The sequence below is a fragment of the Pezoporus wallicus genome, unplaced genomic scaffold, assembly GCF_028554395.1.
Source record: "Pezoporus wallicus isolate ANWC-B61680 ecotype Strahan unplaced genomic scaffold, APGP_CSIRO_Pwel_v1 contig_7820, whole genome shotgun sequence".
NCBI classification, from domain to species: Eukaryota; Metazoa; Chordata; class Aves; order Psittaciformes; family Psittacidae; genus Pezoporus; species Pezoporus wallicus.
The window spans coordinates 651,515-676,076 of record NW_026641900.1 but is presented as its reverse complement, the minus strand read 5'-3'; the positions used below and the strand labels follow the sequence as shown (position 1 = coordinate 676,076).

General features: G+C 38.9%; 1 protein-coding gene across 7 annotated transcripts in view; it reads left to right on the top strand.

Annotated features, from left to right (window-relative positions):
• The window catches only part of BBS9 (Bardet-Biedl syndrome 9), a 259,496-nt gene that overhangs the window by 188,099 nt on the left and 46,835 nt on the right, over nucleotides 1–24,562 (top strand). Inside the window, exon 23 of one of the 7 annotated variants that reach the window (XM_057425768.1) lies at nucleotides 20,952–21,261. The exons of the other annotated variants lie outside the window; for them this stretch is intronic. Within the exon in view, the coding sequence (XP_057281751.1) occupies nucleotides 20,952–20,962 (11 nt within the window). The 3' untranslated portion in view covers nucleotides 20,963–21,261. Of the gene's footprint in view, nucleotides 1–20,951; nucleotides 21,262–24,562 lie in introns of those variants that run through there. 7 annotated transcript variants of the gene reach the window in all.

The following is a 24,562-nucleotide window of genomic DNA, read 5'->3' as shown; positions in this document are numbered from 1 at the left end:
TTCTCCAGTACAAACTATTGAATGGCATTCACAACCCATGTAAATTGGCATCACTCTCCTGCCTTCCTATTGATCTGAATTGTCTGAGTTTGATAAAAACCTTGGCTGGGTTACATTGCTAGCCTTTTCTTACCACACTGACTGCAGTCTGTAACCAAAAGGTTCGTTTCTCAGAGGCTGGTTGTAGCTTTTAAGATAGCGTCAAAGAAGCTTAAGTAAGGCAGGCAGCCAGGGAAGTATTTCCCTTTACTTGGTAAAAGAGGAGCTAAAATACAGCTAGATTGTGAGGTGAGTGTTCTGCTTCTGGTGCTGCTTTGTATCCAGAACCTTCAGGTATACTAAAGAAACTGACTTATAACAGCTTTCATGCTCAGGAAAGCTAAGGAACTTTCCCAGTACAAACGTTGCTGGTGTTACCTTGTTCACTGCTTTTTATTGATAGCTTTTTATATTTCATAATACAATGATTAGGATCACTGTATGAGCAAGGCTTTATGATCTGTAAAACCCTATAGATTGTCAGACTTTCCCCAGCAGTTCACAGGATTTTTGTCTACAAATCAGTTTCTTAACTGCAGTGTCAAATATACTTGCACCCAAAAATATATTTTAATGCTATATTTTAATGTATTTTAATTCAAACTTCTTGTGGTGAGAAGCATGACTGAATTTGATAAATGTAAAATGGTGACTTGGAACAATGTTATGTGTGTTCCTAGAATGCTTTTAACTGCAAACATGCAGGCAGAATACTGTGGCTGCAGTTTTTTGTCTATCTATACTAAAAATGTTAACTTGAACTGAACCATTTAACATGCCTAATCCATAGCAGCTGTAATGGTCAGTGAAACTATTTCTGTAAACCACTTCTATTGGCATTATGAGCTTCCTTCAGTATTGATTTAATTTTAGTCAACCACTCCGACTTTAACCAGAATAAGCTGGTGCCAGATTACGCATCAATGACATATGTATTCTGTGTTCCTCACACAATTGCAGATTTCACTTGCCTGTACCACCACTTTGTACCTAATTAGACCAGACGTCTCGCTAAAGAGAAACCACAAACACAGCAGTATGCCCTGATAGATATTAATACAGTCCAGTCTCCTAACAAAGTGAACAATTGCCCAAATAATGATTTCCTGCTGTGGACTTCTTATGCTTTGTTTGTTAAATCCTATTTTCCTTCCCACTTTCCTGTTGACTACAGCAGAATTGAATTTTATTCAAGCTGACTCTCACTGGGTCAGCAAAAGTCTTCACCTTTGTGGAAGAGAAGTTAACCCATTGAAGGCTGTCTGGTTATGAACATGTTGTATCAGTGCACTGAGCTCCCACTCCCAACCAAAGGGAAGGGGTTAATAGTCCTGTATGAAATGTGGGAGAAATGAGGAGCTGAGGTACATATTTGCTAATGTGTTTAAAGCAGAGCCAGAGTTCACTGGACCATGGTTTGGTTTGTTTTCATTTTCTAACTGTTCATTCTTTTCTTGGTATTTGCTCATTGTCTTAGTGATTTAGCAAAATGTTGTGCTAAATGTATCAAATATAACATTAACAGTGATTACTAGCGTAAGCATCACTACTGAAAATGAAGCTATAGTGGAAATTAATCATCTGGAATATCATGTCACTAAAGAGAATGGCAACATCTCTGCATATTGATTCAGCTGCTAGGATGGGGATACTGGAAGTAAGGTAATTTACTACATAAATTTACAGAAATATATGTCTAAGCAGGTTTATCTGATGATATGCAGGGAAAAACTTTGCTGGTGGGCAGAGAAATCATTTACTAACTTTCTACTGTTTGTATGCGATGCGATTGCATGGGAATTTCAAGTAGGTATATCAACACTGCGCTTGCTGCCTTTACAGTTGGCAAAACAAACACTTCCATAGTCCTTAGGAAATGTGAGCACTTGCAAGAAATGTTTTGGATGGGATAACTTTCTTGCAAGTACAGGAAAAAGAAAGGTCAGAGGGCTGTGTTTGTGATCAAGAAGCCTTAGTCAAGTCTTGATAACTTTTGATGACATTCCTCTTCCATAATGAAATCCATGGGTCATTATATTCTAATGAACAAAAAAGTGTCATAGAACTTGTTGTTCAATTTAATACTCTGAAAGTATTAGGCCCACAGGGATGAAAATGGTGCTAATTGTCAGAATTAATCAGCAGGAGATAAATAATAAAGTAGCCTTTATTGTATTTTTTATGTTGCTGTTCTGCATTTTGCACACTATACAGTATGTCATGTCGATATAGTATCATCAGTCGAGGGTAAAGATTCCATACTAACTCTTTAAATCCTTAATTACTACTAAGGTTTTTAATTGAAATATCAATATTTTATCAGGTTTGAGAAATTGCCTCTGTGGTAGATAGAAAGTACATTTAAAGCAGTGAAGAAGTGTTCAAAGTTGCATTTTTTGTTAAAAAAAGAGTTTCATGTTGTGGCTTCCTGTGATCTTGAAAGCTACGCAAGGCATCTGAATCCCATTCATGTTTCCCCCATTTTTGCTGTCTTTTTTAGTCCTTTCATCTGCTCAGGTGGTATTGCTTGAATGCTGAGCCTCCTGGTAGAAAAAAGGCTTGAGAGATGAATGAAGGAAAGGTTATTGGTTATGCAGAAGAAAGTCTAAAGCTGAGCCTCCCACAACTGCTTTCCATAGAGTGATAGTTGCAGAAGTCACTGAACTGGCAGTCGCATGTTTCCTGTATCCTTTAGAGTCCTTTGAATGGTGGAAGGGCATGCAGCCATTCATTTCTGAATTCTTGGATGAAAAATACTTCCAGTTGCACACATTGATCACCCCAGAATTGGGGCCACCACTGAAATTTGGGAGGGGAAGGGAAAAAAAATAGGCCCTAAAAGTTTAACTGTCATTGTTTAAGGACCTCTGCCAAGTGCCAATCTTTGTGTAATTATCCAAACCAGGTTATATTCTATTAATACTATTTTTTTTGGAAGAGTATTTGATGTATTTTCTGCCTTTTTTAAACTGTAGTCTTTATTTGTGCTACAGAAAAGATGCACAGATTTATTAAGGAAAACATTTGGTGAATCCTAGCTCCGATTTATTTTCTGTGATAGGTAGTTGCTTGTTTCTCTGCCTTACTTCTCTCCCAGGAACGATGCTACCTCCTAGATGCAGAATGGCTTTACCAAAATTCAGCAGTTTTGTAATAGGCAGCTGTGTAAATTAGGAGAACAAGGGACTTGGAAGGGAATAGTTGCACCTATTTGCAAGGGACTTCTGCGGATCATTCTGCAGATCTGAGCATGAGCATGTTGTCAATTCAGTGGTCAGCAGAGCAACACTGTGAGGCAGGTAGTGATAATTAACTGTATCTACACAGGAGGAAACCAAAGCAGTCACATTACATGAACTGAGTAAGTTTGAAGAGGACTCAGGAACTAAAATAGAGAATTTCCCTAACTTGATTCTCACACTTTGCTTGTTACACCATGATATTTTTCTTGTGTGTGTTACACTCAAGGGCAGTCAAATTCTGTTATAGGGATGTGTTGGAGAAAATTCAGGTGTGACTGTGAAAAGCTGAGTTTTAACTAATGTTGCATTTGACTGATGTCTCTGACTTCAAGTTCAAAGGAAGAGAAGGATCCTGAGTGATTAATAATATTTCAGAATGAAAGGATGTGATAGTGCCCTATGTGACCTCTTTGGCCTTGTGTAAAAAAAAGGGACAAGAGCCTGGTTTAAAAATCTTTGCAATTAGCTCTAACATTTTAGATTCCCAGCCTCCAGTTTTCATGAATCTTCAAAGCCTAACTCTGCTTTTGGTGCTTCATCAGCTATTTCTGCTCTACTACTATGGGTATTATTCCCTACTATTGAGTAAAACACCTTCTGCATTGGACTATATAACAGATTATTTATTTTTGTTATTTAAATACCAAGAGAAGACAGTTAATGACCTATGTATCTGCCCTTTTTTTTTTTTTTCTGAGGTAAATAAGAGCTACAATTTCTATTTATATTATGCATGACATCCATATGCTGCTTTGGATTGTCACTTAGAGATGAAGAGATACAATCCACTGCTGTATTTCCAGACACATGCTACACTGCTTTTCATAGTCTCTAAAAAAGTGAACTCGGTATCAGGCTACCACTATCTAATCAGAGCAACTTCAGTTCTGCCATTGGACCAGTGTTTGCTATTCAGGGAAATCCAAAGGAATTTGGTTAGAGGTATGTTTATTTTGGAGCTAATATGAAGGTTAGACCTCGCATCATTTGTAGAGTGGGAAAAAATTAATTGCTTCTACAAGAGTAATTATGTTAGTGCACTTTATTTTGCAAATAATTAGAAAGAATGTTGGACTTGGGTTTTTCATCATGTTTCTGTTCATCATGTCTGGTTCAAGCCAAAATTTGTCTGTCTGTGTCCAAGCTCTGATTACAATTGGCCTCTTTGTTTAAAATGCAGCACCCAAGTCCCCACACTGTCTGATGAGGTGAAAATTTACTGCCCTCTATACAGACTAAACCATTTGTATAAAGTAACATAATTGATTTAACGTGGATTATCATAATACTACAGAAGAAATCACAGCCTAAAGTTTTGATATGCAAATGAATTTATGAAAGTGAAATTAGAAGGTCACTGAAAGGTTTGATGCACTGTCCAAGGAGGCACCGAGGCAGGTACATAGACCTGCTTATATTGTGAGACACTGGCAGAGGTTGCCCAGAGAAGCTGTGGCTGCCTCATCCCCAGCGGTGTTCAAGGCCAGGTTGGATGTGGCTTAGAGCAAGCTTCTCTAGTGGAAGGTGTCCCTGCCCATGGCAGACAGTTGGAACTGGATGAGCTTTAAGGTCCCTTCCAACCCCAACTATTCCATGATCCTATGATTTGCCACTCTGAGGTATAGAACTAGCATAAGACTTCTCCGGTAATCCTGCTAATGCGTCCTGCTGTGGGCTGGCTGAACCGCTTGACTCCATCCCACTCCAGTTCTCTTTGAGGAGGGATTTAGATCCTGAATCACACCATTTTTACTTTTTCTTTGAATTCACAGTTTCCTGTCCTCAGTAGCTGGTAAGCTGTATAATGTTTTTCCTGGCAGAAAATGCTGACTCAGTCCTGTTTCGTTTTCTGTATGGCTTTATGTAATGAGCCTTGTGAGACACAGCATAGTATTTTGTATGCCTGTCTGGTCTGGCAGTGACACTGTGAATGGCCCTAACCGTTTATCTTGTTACACTTGTTGGTTGTCCATGTAAAGTTGCACTTCTGTTATATTTCTAAGGAAATAGCTTTTATCACAAAGAAACCAGACCTGACTGAATCTCAGCTCCAGACAGAACTTCAGTATTGTAATGCAGAAGTTCCTCAGTGTCTCCCTGGCATATATGGATGCAGTTTTACTCTCTTGGCAATATTCAAAGCTTAGAAACAGCCTTGTGAAGGCTTGGCAATCCTTAGTGAGGCCATTTGCCTCAGCAGCAAATTAGTTGAGAGACGCATCTGACTTGTATCTGGAATGAACAGGAGCAAAGCGAGCTATTTTCCCTATTTAGATGCCTGAAAAGTATAAAAATACACAAACATTCTCTTCCTTTTAAATATGATCAAATTTACAATCTTCACATTTCTAAAAGCCTGTTTTGTATCTATACTGTTTCTTTGTTGAAAGAGGGTAAATAAAGGATAAATTATCTTTGAATATGGCATGAATGTTTGAAGTGGGAAACTGGGACTTGCTCCTTAAATTAATTCTTCCAGCAAGCAGTCAAGAAGGTGACCTGAATCTCAGATTACATTATCCACAATGGAAATATGGTTATCTTTTTTCCTTTGATCATTAAAAGGATGTTGGGGAGGGTTATGTGTGATTCTGTAACTTTTCTATTTCCCGTTCTGCTGGAGAACTGTTATTGTTCCCTGCTGCCCTTGCAAATAAAATAAGTTCAATGGTCAGCAGACATGTGCAACCTGATGACTGAGGAATGAAAAATAATCCTTCACCATCATTTTATCATTGGCCTTTTCTGTGACACAGCAAACCAGATAAGCCAGAGCTTTGTACAAGTCTCTCTGCTACTGGGTGCCAGCTTTTGGGGGTGACAAACTTTTTGGGATGACTTTAACTTGCTTTTTGGAAGCTTTTGGAGCAGTGAAGTCTAAGTGTATTTTATGGTCAACTACGGCGCTAAGATTCAAAGGTTCTCCCTGAAAATCTTACTGCTGACCTTGCTGTTCCTATTTGTGATGTGCAAAGATGATTGTTTACCAGTATCACATTGACATCTGGTTAGAAAGCTCTGAACAAGGTCTGACTAGTGTTTATACCCACCTAGAGATCAGTTCTTTTCCTGCAGTGTGATATAGTTCAAACCAGACCAACCTCAGCCGGAGAAGGAATTTATCAAACAAGAAGGCAGTACAGATTGTGCATTTCTTGAGGATATTCAGTGGCATTTACGTGCAACTTTCCTGGCAAGCAGTGGGTTGGTTACATCTCGCTTGTCCGGACGTGTTTCTTCAGGTTGTCTGACAAGAAGTTACTTCTTTGCCTGATATTTCCCTGACCCATTCCAAGAAAACCTTTTGCAGAACAAACTTGCACGAAAATAATTCCAAGATTTCAGCAGTTACAACTTGACCGCAGAGGACAGGCTTATTTTTGTTGCTTTCCTTTCCTAATGTGGAGCTAGAATCATGGAGCCAGTTTATGCCGACAACAAACAACGTCAAAAGTAGATTAGTTTTTTTTCCTGTTCTCTTTCATTCTGGGGTTTTATAGCTTGGAATTTCCACATTTCTATTCATCTCCTGGAAAAGAAAACCAGGCCACAGTAACCTGCCTGTGACATTTAGAGATAAAAGCATTTTGTGCCAGCAGCAGCAACCAGGCATGATCACTGCAGTGAACCAAGTTATTAAACTTGTGTTTGGGTCCAGCTGGCACAGCGAGCAGTGACTCAACTTCTCCCCGTGGCACACGCATCAGCGCACACTCGCTGCCTGCCACCTTCACTGGCTCGGGCGCTCAAATAAAACTTCTCCATCCAGGCCAGGTCTAGGATCTGTAGCATGTTTTATCGGCCTCACAGAAGGCACGAGTCACTCGGTGTGTCTGGCACTGTTTGTCTGGATTAGGACTTCATAGAAGTGCCACGGTAGTGTAATGTGATTCAAAATGAGCTGCCTGGTTTAGGCTGACTAAAAGCAATCAGAAGTGTGATCTTGGTTTGAACATGTATGTTCTCTCTTACTCTTGGCCTCTGTTAGCCATTAAATTTCCATATTTTATTGTGTCTTTCCCAACAAGGCCATACCAAGATACTTCACATGCACGTTCCAACTCTGTTCATCTCTGTGTTTGGCCCCCTTTTCAGGTTGGTGGCCTGCAACCCTCATCCTCTAGAAGCGTCTGGTGATGTTTGTGAGCATTTGTGTCCATTTGATGCTACTGTCCATTTGATGTTCACTGTGCTGCTTGGAACTTTGACTTGGCTCTTGAGTTAGGAAGAAAATGATGGGGTACTGGATATAGTCCTGGTGAATAAGGGGCGTGCCCATATTGCTTGATGATGCAGCAAGCAGCTGAAGCCAGCTGATCTTCCTTCGTGTGGAGCCTTGTCGCTTTGTGATCTACCTTTGAACTTGTCTGGTAGCTGCCACTCCCCCACCATTTGTTTTGCAGGGTAATCAAGCTTGATGAATGGATATGCAGGAACTTCCTGGAGTCCTGAAGTATGGTTTTGACAAATTCTGAATATATTGGATAGGAATTGTATGGGGAGGTCAAACCCTCCTGAGATTTGTGGGGTTTGCTTCTTAAGAAGTGTAAGCCTATTGTTAGATAAGCGGCCGGATTTGGTTTTTTTTGAGTTCATGGCCCGACATCTTGTTCCTCACTTAAAAATTACTGTGCACCACATATTTAAAGATTTCCTTTTAGACTTCCATAAAGGTAGTGGTGGAGATATAGCTAAAAATAATGCAGAATACATTTCTTGGCTCTGATTTTTAAAATCTAGGTGGTATTATCATTATTATTGTTATTGCTGTTATTGTTGTTATTGCCGAAAGTGTACAGGTATGAAGTGTGTGTTTGAGATTATCACGTATCTCTTGGTCTTTATGGCAGTACAACCCAGAGTCTGTGCTGATTTAAGAAGAAAAGTTATAAAGCTGGTTTTATAGCTGCCTGTAGTTTGAGGTAAAGGTGAGTTTAAAGAGATATATAAGTATTATTTTTCCCCATGTCTGAATTTATACAGCACATTAAATCTTTAGTGTAATTACTCGATAAAAACAGGCTGAAGAGGGTACTGATTATAGTATTTGTCACAAGGATGTGTAATGAAAGAAACAGTAAGAATGGCTGTAAGGTTAAGCTTTTGAAATAATCCTTCTTTGCTGTATATTCTCTGTTCTTCTGTATGTACTTCCTTGTGTAACTGTGGGAATGTGTAAGAGTGTGGCAGGAATGGCTCATGGTACACGTATCAGTACTAATGATGAGGAAAAGTGAAAAGCAGGTGGAAGTTCCCTGTTGCTGCAGCAGTCTGGTAAATGCACTTCTGGAGCTCTAGTGCTGTCAATGTTGTTTATTCTACAGTAGAGGGTAGGATGCTGTGGTTATCAGGAAATTCTAGCAGTTTTCACAGTTGGCCATTTCCAATGGGGGTTACAAGGAAACTCATTAAATTCTTCGTGTCTAGACCAAGCTGTAGCAACCAGCTACTGCTGGGAAGAATCTTTTAAATGCCAGTGAGGTCCTGTATAGTCCATCCATTAATGGTTGAAATGTAAGGATAGAGGAGTGGAGAAGAGGTTGTAACCTGCCCTTTCCCGGCTTTACCCTCCCATCCAGGTAGGCCCACCTACAGGTATGTACAGTGTCAGGATACAATAGAGAAGTCTACTAAGAGTACCTGCATCCAACCCTAATAGATACTTCTTGCCACAGGACTGAGTGTTCAGGTATGGGTGCGGATTGAGTGATAACCTCGCAACTGGAGTGGTTATGAGGAGAGCTGATCCATAAAAGGTTGATGCGGATGAAAGGGCAGATGGTGGTATAAGTTGTTCTGTTGAAGGATCTGCCCACACAGTGTTTTGCCTAAGTCAAGCAGAATTTCAGTATTTTGCACTAAGCCATGCAGTTCATTGCAGGAACCTGGATTTCATAAATCAGTAAGAGAAACTGCTTAAGAAGCAGTAGGGAGTCATGCAGCACCAAAGTATACTTAGTTAATTTGCTCTGACAGGCCGGTTGGTGGTGGTTGTTTATAGTGTGGTAGTGCACACTATTCATTTCACAGGCTGTGTGACCCTGCTGTAGTAGGTGCTATGTAAAAGGTGAGCCTGTGCCCGAGCGGTCAGTTAGTGGACAAAACAGGAGGAAGTGGAAATAGAGAAGAGAATGGAGTACAAGGAGACAATATGCATGCAAAGCAGTGTTTTCAGCATGCTCTAAGCCGTACTGTTCTGCAGCTGAATCACCCCTTCATGGTGGGGGGAGCAGTAAAAGCTGTGTTCTTTTAATACTTCTGACAAGATACTGCTTTGGAAGCTGTAAAATGCCTATCGTGACCCGGAGGGCAAGGTTCGGAGATGAAAATTGCCAGCAGCCTGGCAGTTTGGTATTCTGAGAGGAGCATAGTGTGTTTTCGATAAGGAATTGATTCCTGTCTCCTGCTTCTCCAAGTGATGTGTCCTCCAGGCTGGCATTGGAGAAGGTAGCTGCACACATGTGCCTTGCTCAGTTATATATGCTGCCACAATAATAGTAGGTAATAGGACTAGCTGTTATTATAAGCTTCTGTTTATTATGTACACTTCTCTTGATCACACTGTGGAGAAACTTGACTCCATCCCTTCAATAGAGGCTTAATTACTGAAGTCTTTTTTGGAAGACAACACCAAATATAGGTAACCTAAATTCCACCCAACGCATCTCCACCTTGTGTATTATGTTCAGATGTTTCTGAAGGTTTATGCCACAGACTGTGATGCAGGAACATAGGTGGAGCTGAGGCTCTTTGTTATAGTGGTATAATGCCTAAGGTAGATGTTTGACCCTTGTCTTTAAGCCTCACACATTAGGGACTTGAGAATTCTGTTTTCTCCACTGGAGAGTGATAATGCAGAAGCTCTGTCTGCACCTAGACTCACTCACCTGCAACATGGCAAACTAGGCATGCTGCCTGGCTTATGGGTTTATCTAATCTCACCTGCCCTTAAAATGTGGTCATGAGATGGTGCTGGCTAAGATGGTCAGGTGCTGGCTAAGGAAGGAGAGCTGGAAGAAGTTAGACCTTATTGCTGCTGGGCAGGCAAGGTATGTGGATAGCATGACTTAGAGAAATAGGAATATTAAGTTCTGGGTCTTGAAGACATCCTGTGCTTGAGAGTACTTGCACGTTCTCCCACCACAGGAAGACATAGACCACAGGCATGAAGAGTTTTAAAGACCTCTGAACCTGAATTGAACAAAGGTACTTAGTTTTTCATTCTGTAAAGCCATGGTCATCTTCTATGAATGTATTAATTCATAGTTTATTAATTAGTGCTGTAAACTCTGTAAAATATTCTACATAACATCAGAAAATGATTTTGGTTTAGCACAAGGAGACTCATGGCAGTGTCTTTCTGGTAAAGCTGTGTTAATATAGTAGTGAGGTTGCCTGCTCACTGCTTTTTGAGATACTTCTGGATGGTTGGGATTAATGAAATGACAATAAGTGTTGTTTTACTTTATGGACTAAGGGATATCATCAAATATATCTTTCCTAAAACCTTTGATGTATTATTGTGCTCACTGTGGTAGTGAAGGAGAACTCATGCCTTTATTGCAGAGAAATGTAATGCAAAGTACTGTCATCTCATAGATAAAACCCCTTATAAATCAAGTGGATATAGTGAGGGTTTTGTTCTCTTATTAAGTCACCCTTTCTCATGTTTTTACACAAATAAAACATTTTCATTTTCATTCAGGCTAGTGATTTATGTCTTTGGCACCCTGTACTTGATGCTGTAGGGGCTCTGAGATGTTCATTGTTAGGCTCAAACTATTGCAGTAATACCACTGCTTTCTGTCTCCATGTGTAATTTTCAGTCAAAGATTTACAGCCATACACCCCATGGATCCTCATATTAAATTGTCTCGTCTGCAAAAACAGATATAAATGAGTCCCTTGGCTATTTCTTCATAGTTCCAACACTCTTACGCAACCTGCATATGGCCAACACACAAGAATACTCATTCTTATTGATGTAAGAGCCAAGTCAAGTTATTGCCACTGCCTGTAGGTGCATTTTCTTGTACAGTTGTTTTCAGGACAGCATTATCCTTATTCCATATTGTCCTTTAATCTGTGTTAGAAAGCTATGAAAAGCAGATAGAAGATCTGTATTGCAGAAACCTTTGCAGTTCTGTTCTCTCAGAATCATACAATCATAGAATAGTTAGGGTTGGAAAGGACCTTAAGATTAGCTAGTTCCAACCCCCTGCCATGGGCAGGGACATCTCACACTACCATCTCACCCAAGGCTCTGTCCAACCTGGCCTTGAACACCGCCAGGGATGGAGCATTCACAACTCCCTTGGGCAACCCATTCCAGTGCCTCACCACCCTTACAGTAAAGAACTTCCTCCTTACATCCAATCTAAACTTCCCCTGTTTAAGTTTGAACCCATTACCCCTTGTCCTGTCACTACAGCCCCTAATGGAAAGTCCCTCCCCAGCATCCCTATAGGCCCCCTTCAGATACTGGAAGGCTGCTATGAGGTCTCCACACAGCTTTCTCTTCTCCAGGCTGAACAGCCCCAACTTTCTCAGCCTGTCTTCATACAGGAGGTGCTCCAGTCCCCTGATCACCCTCGTGGCCCTTCTCTGGACTTGTTCCAACAGTTCCATGTCCTTTTTATGTTGAGGACACCAGAACTGCACACAATACTGCAGATGAGGTCTCACAAGAGCAGAGCAGAGGGGCAGGATCACCTCCTTTGACCTGCTGGTCACGCTCCTTTTGATGCAGCCCAGGATACGGTTGGCTTTCTGGGCTGCGAGCGCACACTGCCTGCCCGTGTTCATTTTCTCATCAACCAACACCCCCAAGTCCTTCTCTGCAGGGCTGCTCTGAATCTCTTCTTTGCCCAACCTGTAGCTGAGCCTGGGATTGCTCTGACCCAGGTGTAGGACCTTGCACTTGGCATGGTCTCAGAAGGCCAACATCTTTCTCAAGTACACTTAATTTGATTTATTTATTTTTTAATGGTCAGCTTCAGTAGTCACCATATGTAGTCCATAGATTGTGAACAAGTTGGGTTTTGAAACCATGGGGGAGTTACTGATTAAAAGCTTGTTTAAATTAAGAAAAAAAGTATTTTCTTCAAGACTTTTTTTTTTTTACTGTAGAATAAAATAGTAATATCATTTGTAGCTTCTAAGAGTATTCTAATGAAGGTTTCTAAATAAAATATGATACATTTTCCTATTAGAATAAAAAGCAAAGGAATGATTTAATAAATTTCAGTTCTGCAAACTCAACATGTTACACGAAATTCAGGTTAGGTTCCTTTGGGTTTGTATGTAATCTGTGTGTAAGCATGCAGAACCCACAGTTGGAATTGGCTGATATTATTCTTTATGCTTTTTTGTTGATATTTTTCGTTCTTAGATATTTTGACGATGTATAACTATTTTTTCCCTTTAACATCCTCTTACTGTTTTGATTTTCTCCATGCATCAGTTATGTTATTAATCTCAGGTTGATAACAATAGAAAAGTCATTTTGTTGCCTAGTAATTTTTTGCTTCCCCTTTGCTGCTTACTTAGTTATGAAAATGTTATTGACCTAATTTATTCTCACAAAGGAATAAGCTATGTTTTGTTTGAACCCCATGCAAGTACATACCAATTCTCAAGTAGCGGCATAAACTTAAGGGCCTTGGGTTCTTCAGTACAGGCAATGATACATGATCTTACCATCCCTTCATGGTTACTTTTCGTGATCAACCACGCATTACCAGCTGCCTTCAGCTTTGTGAAGAAAAAAGTTATGTCCTCTTGCGAAAGTGAACTGTCTGCTGCTGTCTGTCTGCTGCTTAAAACCTTTGTGTCCAATGCACATACAAAAACACAAGGGTGGTGGGGAAGGCTAGACACCAAGGAGTCACTATATATAGTAGGGGTTTTTCTTTTGACTGCTTAAAAAGATAAGTAGCTGAGAGAGAGTCAAGTGTTGTTTCTCTATAAATTGTGTGCCAGCAGGTTTATCACTAAAGGCTGTAGGTTATGTTGAGTGGAATAATCAGGAGGAAGAAAGGGAGGTTAAAATAACAGAATGGTAAGACTATTTTGACTCCACAATCAAACCCTCCTTGACTTTTGCCCTTTGGGTGGAAAGTGCTTATGTTACAAAACAACATGAGGTCAGCCTCTATGTTCTGCTGTTAGTTTTGTTCTTGCTGATCTATACTGAGGGAGTAGTTGCCTTGTATGTTTGTATTTTTCCCTTTTGTGTTAAATATTACATGCTGTCACTGAGTGATAAGAAGGACAGTTGCCTTTACTACAGAGTGTAAGAAGAATTGCCAAGTTGAAGAATGAAAAATTGCCTAGATGGCATTGAAGAGCCATCCGTGACTTCAGGAAGGTATCTTGAAAAACATCTGAGCATCTACTTTTCAAATACCTCCTCAAAGGCAGTGTGTGGTGTTAAGGAAATTTTTTATGAAGTCAGTTTCTAAGAGGTGGTTTGGGTGCATCCAGTTGAGTTAGCGGCGCTGTGTAAAAATTTGCCTGAGTTCTTTTGAAAAGGTAAATCATACCTGGTCTAGTCATCAGCTTTTTTCTGAACTCTTACCACTGCTTGATGAGTGATGCAGTGATAGACCTGTGATGTGGAAGAGATGTTGGAACCTGAGTGTATTATTTAATGGCTGCGGTGCAGTGAAGGAGGCCCCTGTCAGGAAGCAATAAAGTAGTTATTAGGTAATGACTGTGGAGGCACCATATATAAGGTTAAATTGATATATGTAAATCACTGACTTTAAGATGCTGAAGCTGCCTCTTGGTGCCCATCTTTTTTTTACACAAGTGGGGATCAAATAGTTCCTGTTTTGATAAATGGTATGTAGCTAACATACATTAAAGACCTTAAGGGAGTTGAGCTCTTGAGTTCCTTTGAAATGTAATGGAATTTGAGCACTGAGTGCTGTTTCTTTTTTTAAAAGAGTCGCTGGCTTATTTACCTTTATTAAACTGCTTTTGAAAATAGTGTGCAAAGACTATGATATGTCCTGTTAGGCACCGGGTATACATGCAGACAGACACATCTGATTTCAAATGTGTATTGGCAGTGGCAGAAACCAGTGCAAACCGATTTGGATTAACTGTTGACTTTCTACTTTTGTGTCTAGCGTGTGTCGTGCATAAAACTGATGTCAGGTTTTGGAGGTCTCTGCACAGGCTGTGTGGGATCATTTGAACAGAAAAGTTTCATGTTGGCTTGTTTGTGGATCATTAATTTTACTTAACATATTTTAAAAGTGGAAAAAAAAAATCTGTATCTTATTTGAGACCTGACATACAGGAACGTGTCTAGCGGAGGGTGTCCCTGCCCATGACAGGGGGTTGGAACTAGATGAACTTTAAGGTCCCTTCCAACCCAAAGCACTTGAGTGATTCTGTGCCTGAATCACTTGCTACATACTTGTCTGCTACCCAGGTGTATCTTAAGAAAATACTTCCATTCAGCAAAGCTGTTACACATACTAAACAATATAAAAAATCTAGTGTGATGATCATTATAACCCACATTCAGAATAGATTAAGCAAATCCTTAACACTGCTGAACTGAAGTTGCAGTTTACTTCTGTAGTACATAGCATTAGGGTACCTGTAAACATTTATACATGCAGTTCCTATATAAGAGTGGATATATTTTTGTGTAAAATATGTATAAACAAGATTTTACAGAACTCTGTTAGCTGCAATTTCAAACAAGACCTGAGATTTTTTTTAGGAATGAGGGATTGTCTTCGCTTTTGAGGTTTGAGCTGTCTTTTCCCTGCTTGCATTGCTGTGTATGGAGACTGTTTATAGCAGTTAAACCCGACAAATTTTCTTTCTTCAGACTAGTTATGTTGTGGGAGCTGCAGTTTGGTTGACATCTGCCAGACTTTACAAAAGAAAAGTTTGGTTTTTTTTCATGTGGTAGTTTACATGTGACTCTAACTACTCTTGAGAATTGAATCTGCTATGATTAAAGACTGTATCTGATACTATTTGTGCTTGGACAGTGTGCAGTGTTGCAGCAACAGCTGAGTAAAATACAAAACGATTGCAAGCTGCTTTTCTTAAGAGAGATGTAGAATTAGGTCTTGGGTTTACAGTTAATCTTAGGTAGTCTGCCGCTTGCATAGGTGATCACCAAGGAAACAGGCTTGCTTTTGTTTGTGAAAGTACGTGCAATAAATACAAGTAAACATCTGAATGGAATTCTATTTAAATATAATCATGTAAAAGAAATGCAATTAGAATGAAACCAAACCAGATGTAATTTTTTGCTAATATTCTTTAATTAGGTGAGTGCAAATCCTGCAAGTGTTCAGTTAGAAGTTCACATGTAAATGTGAAAATCCATCTGTAAAGTTAAAACAGAAGTACCTTAATCAGAGCTACACAAACCTATATAATCAGCATGAAAATATTTTTGTACTGCCACATGTGATATATCATTGCTTTGCTGTATAAACACAATTAAAGAGTGCCTTGGGGGCTCCCTCAGCAAGAGATTAAACAGGGAAACAAGGCCAGCAATTCTAACACTTTGCATCTGATGATTTAACCAATCCAGACAGGCTTTAATTCCCAAAGATTTCTATTCCCTGCAATACGCATTATAAAACTCACAAGTGCAATTGTCTAATGCTTTAGGTCACAGACATCCGGTGTTTTGTGTTTTGCTTGTCAGTAAAAGAAATAATCCGTAACCTTTCCACAGATTGTCTCCCTCTTCCCTCTCTTTCCCCCCACCCTGTCAGAGATTAGCAACAATTTAGACTCCTGAGTGGAGCTAATTGCTGAATTCTGTCTAAACTGCTTCAGACAAAATGACCTTGCTTAGCAAAACCCTCCCATTTAAATTTTTAGGTTAACCTCACTTGTTTTGTCTGGAGTAGGTTAAGGAAGCAGACTGTAGGCTGCTCTGGAAAAGGTGAGCATTTCTGATGGGGAGCTGAGTAGCTGCAAGTGCTTCAGGGAGCCCCATCAACTTTCTTTGTTGAAATAGCATCAAGTAAAACTACTCAGAACTTGAAAAATAGTGTCTTAACTCAGGAAATTGCTTATTACTTAGGTGATTCTTTCTTATACAGTCTGATTCTGACTATCCTAGATTTACTAGTTTGGGATAACAAATCCCCTAGTTTGGGATAACAAATCCCTGTTTCTCAGACTTTGTAAAATGATATATGGAATCTATAGAAAACTTTGGCTTATTGAAATTTGTTACAGAGGAAGCCAAAACTTGCCAAATGGCTATTTTAAAAATTTATTGCATTTGATAACATTCCACAGAATAGAAAAGTGGTAAACTAGTTCAGATCAATCTCTTTCTTGGATGCTGTGAAATCCATGAATAGTTTCAGTGATCATTTGTACCCATTGTTAGTTGCAAATAGCTTCCTATGTATTTATGCCCCTAACTTTTGAATTTCTAGTAGTAAATCGTAACAAATTCAGCACAAAATCTGAAAAGCAGTTTTGGTAGTGTCTCATGGGTCAGTTCACACACCAGCAGGCCTGCTGGCAATGGATGGGGCACACTTGTCTCAAAGGGGGAGAGGAATCTTTGGACAGAAGTAGTGACAAAGGCTGAGCTACTTAGTGTTGTCTTTGCCTCAGTCTTTAGTATTAAGACCAGTTTTATTCTGGGTACCCAGCTCTCCAAGCTGGAAGGCAGGGATGGGGAGCAGAATGAATCCCTCGTAATCTGAGGGGAGATGATTCAGTGCTGGGTCCTGCACTTGGGCCACAACAACCCCATGCAACACTACGGGCAAGAGTGGCTGGAAAGCTGCCCATTGGAAATGGGCCTGGGGCGTTGGTCAGTGGTTGGCTGAGTATGAGCCAGCAGTGTGCCCAGAGGTCCAAGGGGGCCAACAGCATCCTAGCCTGTATCAGAAATAGTGTGGGCAGTAAGACTAGGAGAGTGATCTTCCCCTGCAGCACTGGTGAGACCGTACCTCGAATCCTGTGTTCAGTTCTGGGCCCCTCAGTACAAGAGAGACATTGAGATGCTGGAGCGGAGCCAGAGAAGGGCAACAGAGCTGGTGAAGGGTCTTCAGAACAAGTCTCATGAGAGGAATGGAGATGGTTTGGTCTGGAAAAGTGGAGGTTTGGGGAGACCTAATCGCTCTCTACAGCTACCTGAAAGGAGGTTGTAGTGAGATGGGTGTTGGTCTCTACTCCCATATAAAGAGCAATAGGACTTGAGGAAATGGACTCTGAACAATGGAGATCTAGGTTGAATATTAGGAAAAATTTCTTCACCGAAAGGGTTGTCAGCCATTGGAACAGGCTTTTCCAGGGAATTGGAGGAGTAACCATTCCATGATGTATTTAAAAGATGTGTAGATGTGGCACTTGTGGAGCTGGTATAGTGGTGGACCTAGCTTAATGGTTGGACTTGATGATCTTAAAGGTCTTTTCTGACCTAAACTATTCTACGATTCTTGGAGAAAAAGAAAAATTTGTTTTAGTCAACTTAGTTTTGATGCAGGCTGTGTTTTGGATTGGAAAATTCTTTTCCAAAATTCCAGATGATTAAAATGTTTTTTTAAAAGCAAACTTCTTTCTTTTTGGCTTGAAGTATTTTGTCATCCTTATGTCACAGCAAAAATCTTTGGCATAAAAATTACATTTTCATGCCAAATACTAGAATGCATATTGCAGCATACAGCTCAAAGTCGTTATACTGGGTTGCGTTCAGTCTTTCTGTGGGCAGAAGACAGAGATCATCTTTTCCATAGGTTGTTTAGGTCTCCAAAATTAGCCTCACCTTTGTCCGATGTTGTTTCTAATTTTGAGAAGGGCTAGTCAACAACATTGGAATATTTTATGAGATTTGCATGTAGTTCTTATGTCTTTTTGTATCTGTAGTATGTATACAATAGGCCTCGTCCTCTATCAGTCATTAAGGTGGTCGTATGCAGCTGTTCTTTTCCATGAGCTTTTTTTTCCATGGCTGCCTTGCTTCACGTCCAAGCAACTGGAAACAAAGTTAGTTTTTACAATACAATCACAGTCATGGACTCTAAATGACAAGACCTAACCAACCTGATAAATAGACTGTGAGAGCTGTCTACAGCTGCTGATTCTTAACCAAGAGCACTCATAGCTCTACAGCTCTATAGTTAACTTCTTTTCCTTCTCCATGCTGCACCTGATGTGCAATGGTTCTCTAAAGCAAGTTTTATTAACAATTCAATTGTCCTTCTGCTACCTAGAGATTTCCTTTAAAGCAATAAAATTCCTAGTGCCCTAATCCAAATGACTACCCAAAGGGTCAAACATCCTAATTAGCTGGTTGGGAACATTGCCTCATATCGGAAATGGAGTTTACACATTTTATAAATTAAATCCAGATGAAAAATACTTTCTTTTCAATCATCTTCATAGGCTGCTAAGACCAAAAAGTCTAATTGAGAGAGTAAGAAGTAGGAATGGTGACATTAAAAGCCTGTTCTTTTACTGTCAGCCTTGGTGCAGATGATAGGAATTGGTGAGCTGAAACTGTAAGGCATGAACTAAAATGAAAGTTTGAAAAGAAAAATATACAGACATGGTATGTATTTTCTTACTTGATTCCAGAAAAGTAACTTTAATTCAGAAATATTGTACTGTTACATCCAAAGCCTTCAACAGTGCTGCAAAGTGATGAAATGTTTAAGATTTTTGCTAACTGTCCAGGAATATTCAGTAGCTAAAAAATAAATAGGAAATGGTAAAGGAAGGAAATGGATTTTTAAGCCCCATTTAAAATTAAACCTTGTGTTTATTAGTATCAATCCATAATTGTAATACTTGTATTTGAATATACTGTTACCAACAGAGAACATTTGGTCTATTTGGACATGCTGTGAGATCCAGGCAGCTGCTGTAGCTTAGCCATTTTTAAATACTTAATAAACTGGCACTCCTAAACCTGACTTATTTATTATTATGGACATAAAATCATGCAAAAGAAAGCCAGATGGTAGGGAGCACAGTTTGGTTTTAGGGTTTTGAGCTGTATCATGCTTTTCATTATAAGATTTCCTATTCCCAGTATCTGTATTTTTTTATATCTTCTGATAAGGCTACCAAAAATTCTTGCAGTTCACTCATTCTCCATATAAATAAGTTGAATGGAAATTGTAAGAAATAAAATGTGTATGGTTTAAATGCTTGTTTCAAGAACTAGTGTGTTTTCAAGAGTAAAATGAGGTTTGGGTGTTTTGTTCAGAAAGAGCAGAGTTGCTTTTAATTGCTTTTGAAAATCTAGTTCAGATCAAACCCAAGGAAGTAAGATTGTGAAGTTTCAGTCTTCAGAACATTGCTTTGAATAATATGCCCTGTATCAAATCCTGCTCCATGTGATTGAGCTATGTGACTCTTCCCATTGTCTATCGCAATTTTACATTGTTTTCATTCTGTCTAAAAAATTCCACCAACTTCTTTTTTTTTTTTTTTATTTCTCTTCTATATATATCATCCTCTCCTCAGTGGCAGTATTTAATGTCTTTGCTCCTCTGTTGAAATGTCTCTTGCATTTCAAATTTCAGATTCATGTTCATTGGAGGGTGACGCTCACTGAAATTCTTTTTTGCAAGTGCCTTTCTGTGTAGCAGATTACACTGGGGTGCTCATTTAATGAAGCATGTATCAGTAGAAGGTTGATTATTCATCTTGGGCATGGTATTTGTTCAAACTGAATTCTGTTAGGAGGAGTTTTGTAATATTTAAAATAGTTATCTGTTTTTATGTAGCATTTCATATGTTTGTGTAGAATGAAATTAAGCAGCTCTGGCTGCTTAACTGTAGGTATTTAGTTGTCTTATAATTGATCCATCTCATCCGTGACAACTATTTCCTAAATTATCAGATTTGAGTTCATGTATAACATGTCATTAAATTTTACCTGTGTGGTACTCGAATTGGTCTTGATAAGGAGTTTGGAAGTTCAGGTTATAAAGGCGGAAGAAATCATGGCCAAGCAGAAAGTAACTGTGTCTTAGAAGATAGTCTCATCAAATAGAGATAATGATTGTTTGAAGGTCAAAACCAGTTAGAATGGAAGAGTGGGCATGGATGTGGGAAATGTGTGTTGGAGATATGGGGATTACCTTCCTAATCCAATTAATCTTCTCCTTTTTGTCATTTTTCTCCTCTTGAAATCTCTGTCCTTTGTCTTCCCCATCCTCCAGATACATCACATGCCTAATACTCTCTTGAGGGTAGTTTCAGTAGCTTGTGCAGGATGGGTCTTTTTTGGTTTTACTTGGCAGCTACTGATTTGATATGAAAAACATAGAAAAGGGCTGTGTACACGTGTGTATACTTTATTGTGTTTATGGGATGGAACAGTGTTTTAAACCCTGGAAAGATGGAAGAAGCAGCAGGGAATACAGATTTATTATTCAGTTCTTGTAGTAGAGGTTAACCATGGTTTAAAAAATTAGCACACTAGATAAGTAAGTTCTCTTTGAAGTAGGTATGAGGAGGAAGCAGAGGGATGATTTTTTAGGATTTACCATGGAAAATCTGGATATGTTCAGTAGAAACATATCTTTTAACAGGTAATTCCTGTGGTAAGATTTTACAAAAATAATTTACAATGGCAAATAATTACCCTTAATAGCAGTTTTAAAAGGCAACATATTAATCCACATAATTTTTCTTTTCTTCTAGATGCGTTTTGAAATAAATGTTCTCAGATCAGTGTCATAAATGCTGCCATTTAAAATTCTGAATATACTCTCATGGACATGTGGGTTCATGCTTAGATGTGTAGATATCTTTTTCAGTGGAGTAATCAGTGACTGAAAAAAGGATTTGAAATGAGTTGAATATTGACATAGAACCTGAAGTATCTGCTTATGGAAATGGTGGAGTTAACATCATTTGGTGAGAATCAGAGGGTTTGTCATCTTCTCTTTTCACACTTCAAATTAGTGGAGTATTTCCAGCACCTCTTTAGCCCCAAATTTGGCCTTTTAATTCTAATTAATTTGTGCAGCCTGTGTCTTTTTATTGAGGATTCTGCTGTTTCCTGAAAGGGTGTACGTCAATATCCTTTTTATATCTTTGAAAATTATATTATTTGAACATAGAAACATGTTACAAATGGAATTAATTATGCATAGGCATAATAGTCTTAACATAGCCTTAACTTCAGCTTCCCCAGTTTTCTGTATCCCTCTCTCTTCGAACATTCATTGAATGTCCTATGTTATCCATGAAAAAATAAAGGAGTGGTTTGAAAATTATCTGTACTTGGTGCTCAGATTTTCTTCTTATGCATATCAGTTGCAAAAGAGGACCTTTAACCGCACAGTACGGTATTTTCTGTGAGTGAAGGATTCTTTTATTTTCATTTGATTTGTTTGTATTTAGATGAGAATCTTGTTTCAAGTCTAAAGCTAGTAAATTGAAAACAAAATTGAGCAATATTGTTCCTCTAGTTAATATATATTGCACATAGGTTTATATTGTAGGTTTATAACCTACAATATAATTAATACCTATGTATTAAATGCGTTTATTATAGGTAGGAGTATAGATAGCATATCTCATTAAATTTGACCCTTTGTATCATGCATGAGTATTGATTTAAAGTATAATAAAAATTCAGTAAGTCCAGTATCCATGGTTGCTTCTTAAATGGTGCCTGAGAAAGGACATAACCTACAAATGGTTTTCTGTATTCTACAGTCACACCTCCCAGCCTTAATCAAAGGCTTTTTCTGGTCTACAGACTCTGGCTGGACCAGGTGTAAATGGAAAGCACATTTGTGAGTCGTGAGCCCAGCACCTAACAACTTCCTGCCATAGTTGCTCATGTGTTCCCTATACTACTTCTAGTTCCTTAAATGCATTAGTGGTATAGCTGGATGAGGACAGTTGCTGAGGTGGTAAGTGAATCCTGTGTGTTGTACTGACATTACTGGTACCTAGCAGTACCTGACTGATTACTGTGTCCCTATGGACAGGGCTTTGAGGAACCTGCTCTAGTGCAAGGTGTCCCTGCCCATGGCAAGGGGTTGGAACTGGATGATCATTGAGGTCCCTTCCAAACCAAGCCATTCTGTGATGCTACGCGCTGTACTGAATTGGCATGATTTTTTAGGAGCCAATATAGACGTAATGTGCTGAATTGATACAGTTCCAGAACTATGTAAATTTGAATTGCTTTCAGATACATGGTTAGAAAAGTCCAAAGTCTAATTAGATCTAAAACCAGGTTGCATAGGATTTCATGAGGTGACTGAAGCTCCTCAGCAAGTCTGTTGAGTGCAGTATGTTCAAAACCACCTTACAATGAATCAAGAAATAGAGGCCTCAGTATACCACCATGCCTAAATCATATTTATTCACAATAATATTATTAGTTTCACTGAAAGTAAATACTATTTGCAGGCACGAATTTCCTCCTGTAGTTGTTTTTTTTGCTGTCAATAGATTTTCTGTACCCTCAGGGTCTTTGCTATGTGATAGCTTTTATCTTTGGGCATTCATGTTTAGACTTAGCCTACTTTCTTTTGGCCAAATTTGGGATGTTCCCAGGCACAACGAAATGTGACACTGTATTATTTGGATCAGATTGTCTAATCAGTTGCAGTAAAATGTCACTTTGAACTGAAGATGAGCCTGCAGTGTAATATTGGATTCTGATTTTGGATCTGTAATCTCAGCTTTGAAGTGAAGAAATGTTCATACGGCATATGAATAGGAATGGCAGATATTTGTGGGTCACCTGCAAATAAATCTGGATACAAAGTCAGAAGTGATTTACAGTTAAAATATCATGTAAATTAAGTGCAAGTTAATATGTTTAGAAAATAGTTGTATGTTACTATACCGTTTTGAGGTCTGTATTAAAATGCAGAGAAAAGGGGGTTGCAACCCTTAGATTAACATGCTTTTCACCAGGATATCAATAAAAACGTAATGCCAACCTTGTCTGTGAATAAAATACCTATAAACACAGTATATAACACGTTTTTACATAGTTGACCTATTGAACATTTGCACATGTTTTTCATTTACATGGAATTGTTCTCTCTTACTAGACTCCATTCAATTTTACTTTTTTTTAAGCTTGACTTTAATACAGCAGACACCTTAAATGTCTTAACAAGCAGAGCCGACCTCTCTGTGGAATTCTTCAGAAAGGGTTGTGGGCAGCTGCTGTGGCCAAGGTGTGCTTAGGTCTGGTTTATGGCATGAATAAGGTAGAGGAATCCTCAGAAGAGTTTGTACAAGTAGAGTGTAAAAGCTAGACACAGGGGAAAATATTGGCACTGGTCAAAGGAGTATATGTGGTGCATATAATTTCCCAGCAGTTGTGCTGTAGCGCACTCATACGCACAATATACTGCTTAACTGGTAATAGGAAGCCATTGTTTTCTTTACAGATCAGAAACCTTGACTCCTGGCAGGTCATATGAACATGTGCATAATGTAATAACTTAAACATATGTCCCTGTTGTAAGGCAGGTGTGAAACAAGGATATTGCAGTTGAAAGATCCTACAGCTAGCTTTGGAGTCAAGAGGAAGGCCAGGAGGATGCGTGGTCTGGAAATAGGCGCTATAGATGTTTTAGGAGGTTGCTTTCATTCTGTTATGTGAAAAATCAAAATCTGCGTAATTCAGTTCATTAATAATTTTACTCTATTCTGTTTTTAAATGTTTTTTTCCTGGTTGGGGGGGGGGGGTGGGGAGGGGGTGAAGGCAAGTTACCTTTTCATAAGCTTTTATTGTTGTTCTTTTTTGTCTTTAGCTGTAAAAGTGCTTTTAATTTTTCAGGTTGTGTTCTCTATATTAGAAAAAAAAGACCTTTGCATGCTTGGTCTTAAAATGATTTGTTTGTACCATTTCTGACACAGAGAAAGAGAATTCCTATTTAGTATTTTAAAACCAGGTTCATCTGTATATTAATATGTTTAATCTCTAAACTATTAGTTATGTATGATTAAGATAGCCTTCAGTATATGTCATTGCACCATTCTAGCTACTTAGAAGCACCGTCAATCTGATGACAGTCTGTACTCTAAATAGTCATTTCAAGGTGTAAATTCATTCCCTTTTGGTAATGAGACAAACTTTCTCTGGGTCATAAACCCTAAAGCAGCTTTAATATTGAAGTAAAACTGAGGAGTGGTTTAGCTGTATTATGATCTTGTTTGGGGATTTTGTTCCCTCCTTTATGCAAAGAACTTTCCCAACAACTGATAGTTGCAAACTTTGTGTAGAAATTACTCCATCCACAAAAATCCTGAACAGTTAGAAGGGAAAGGAC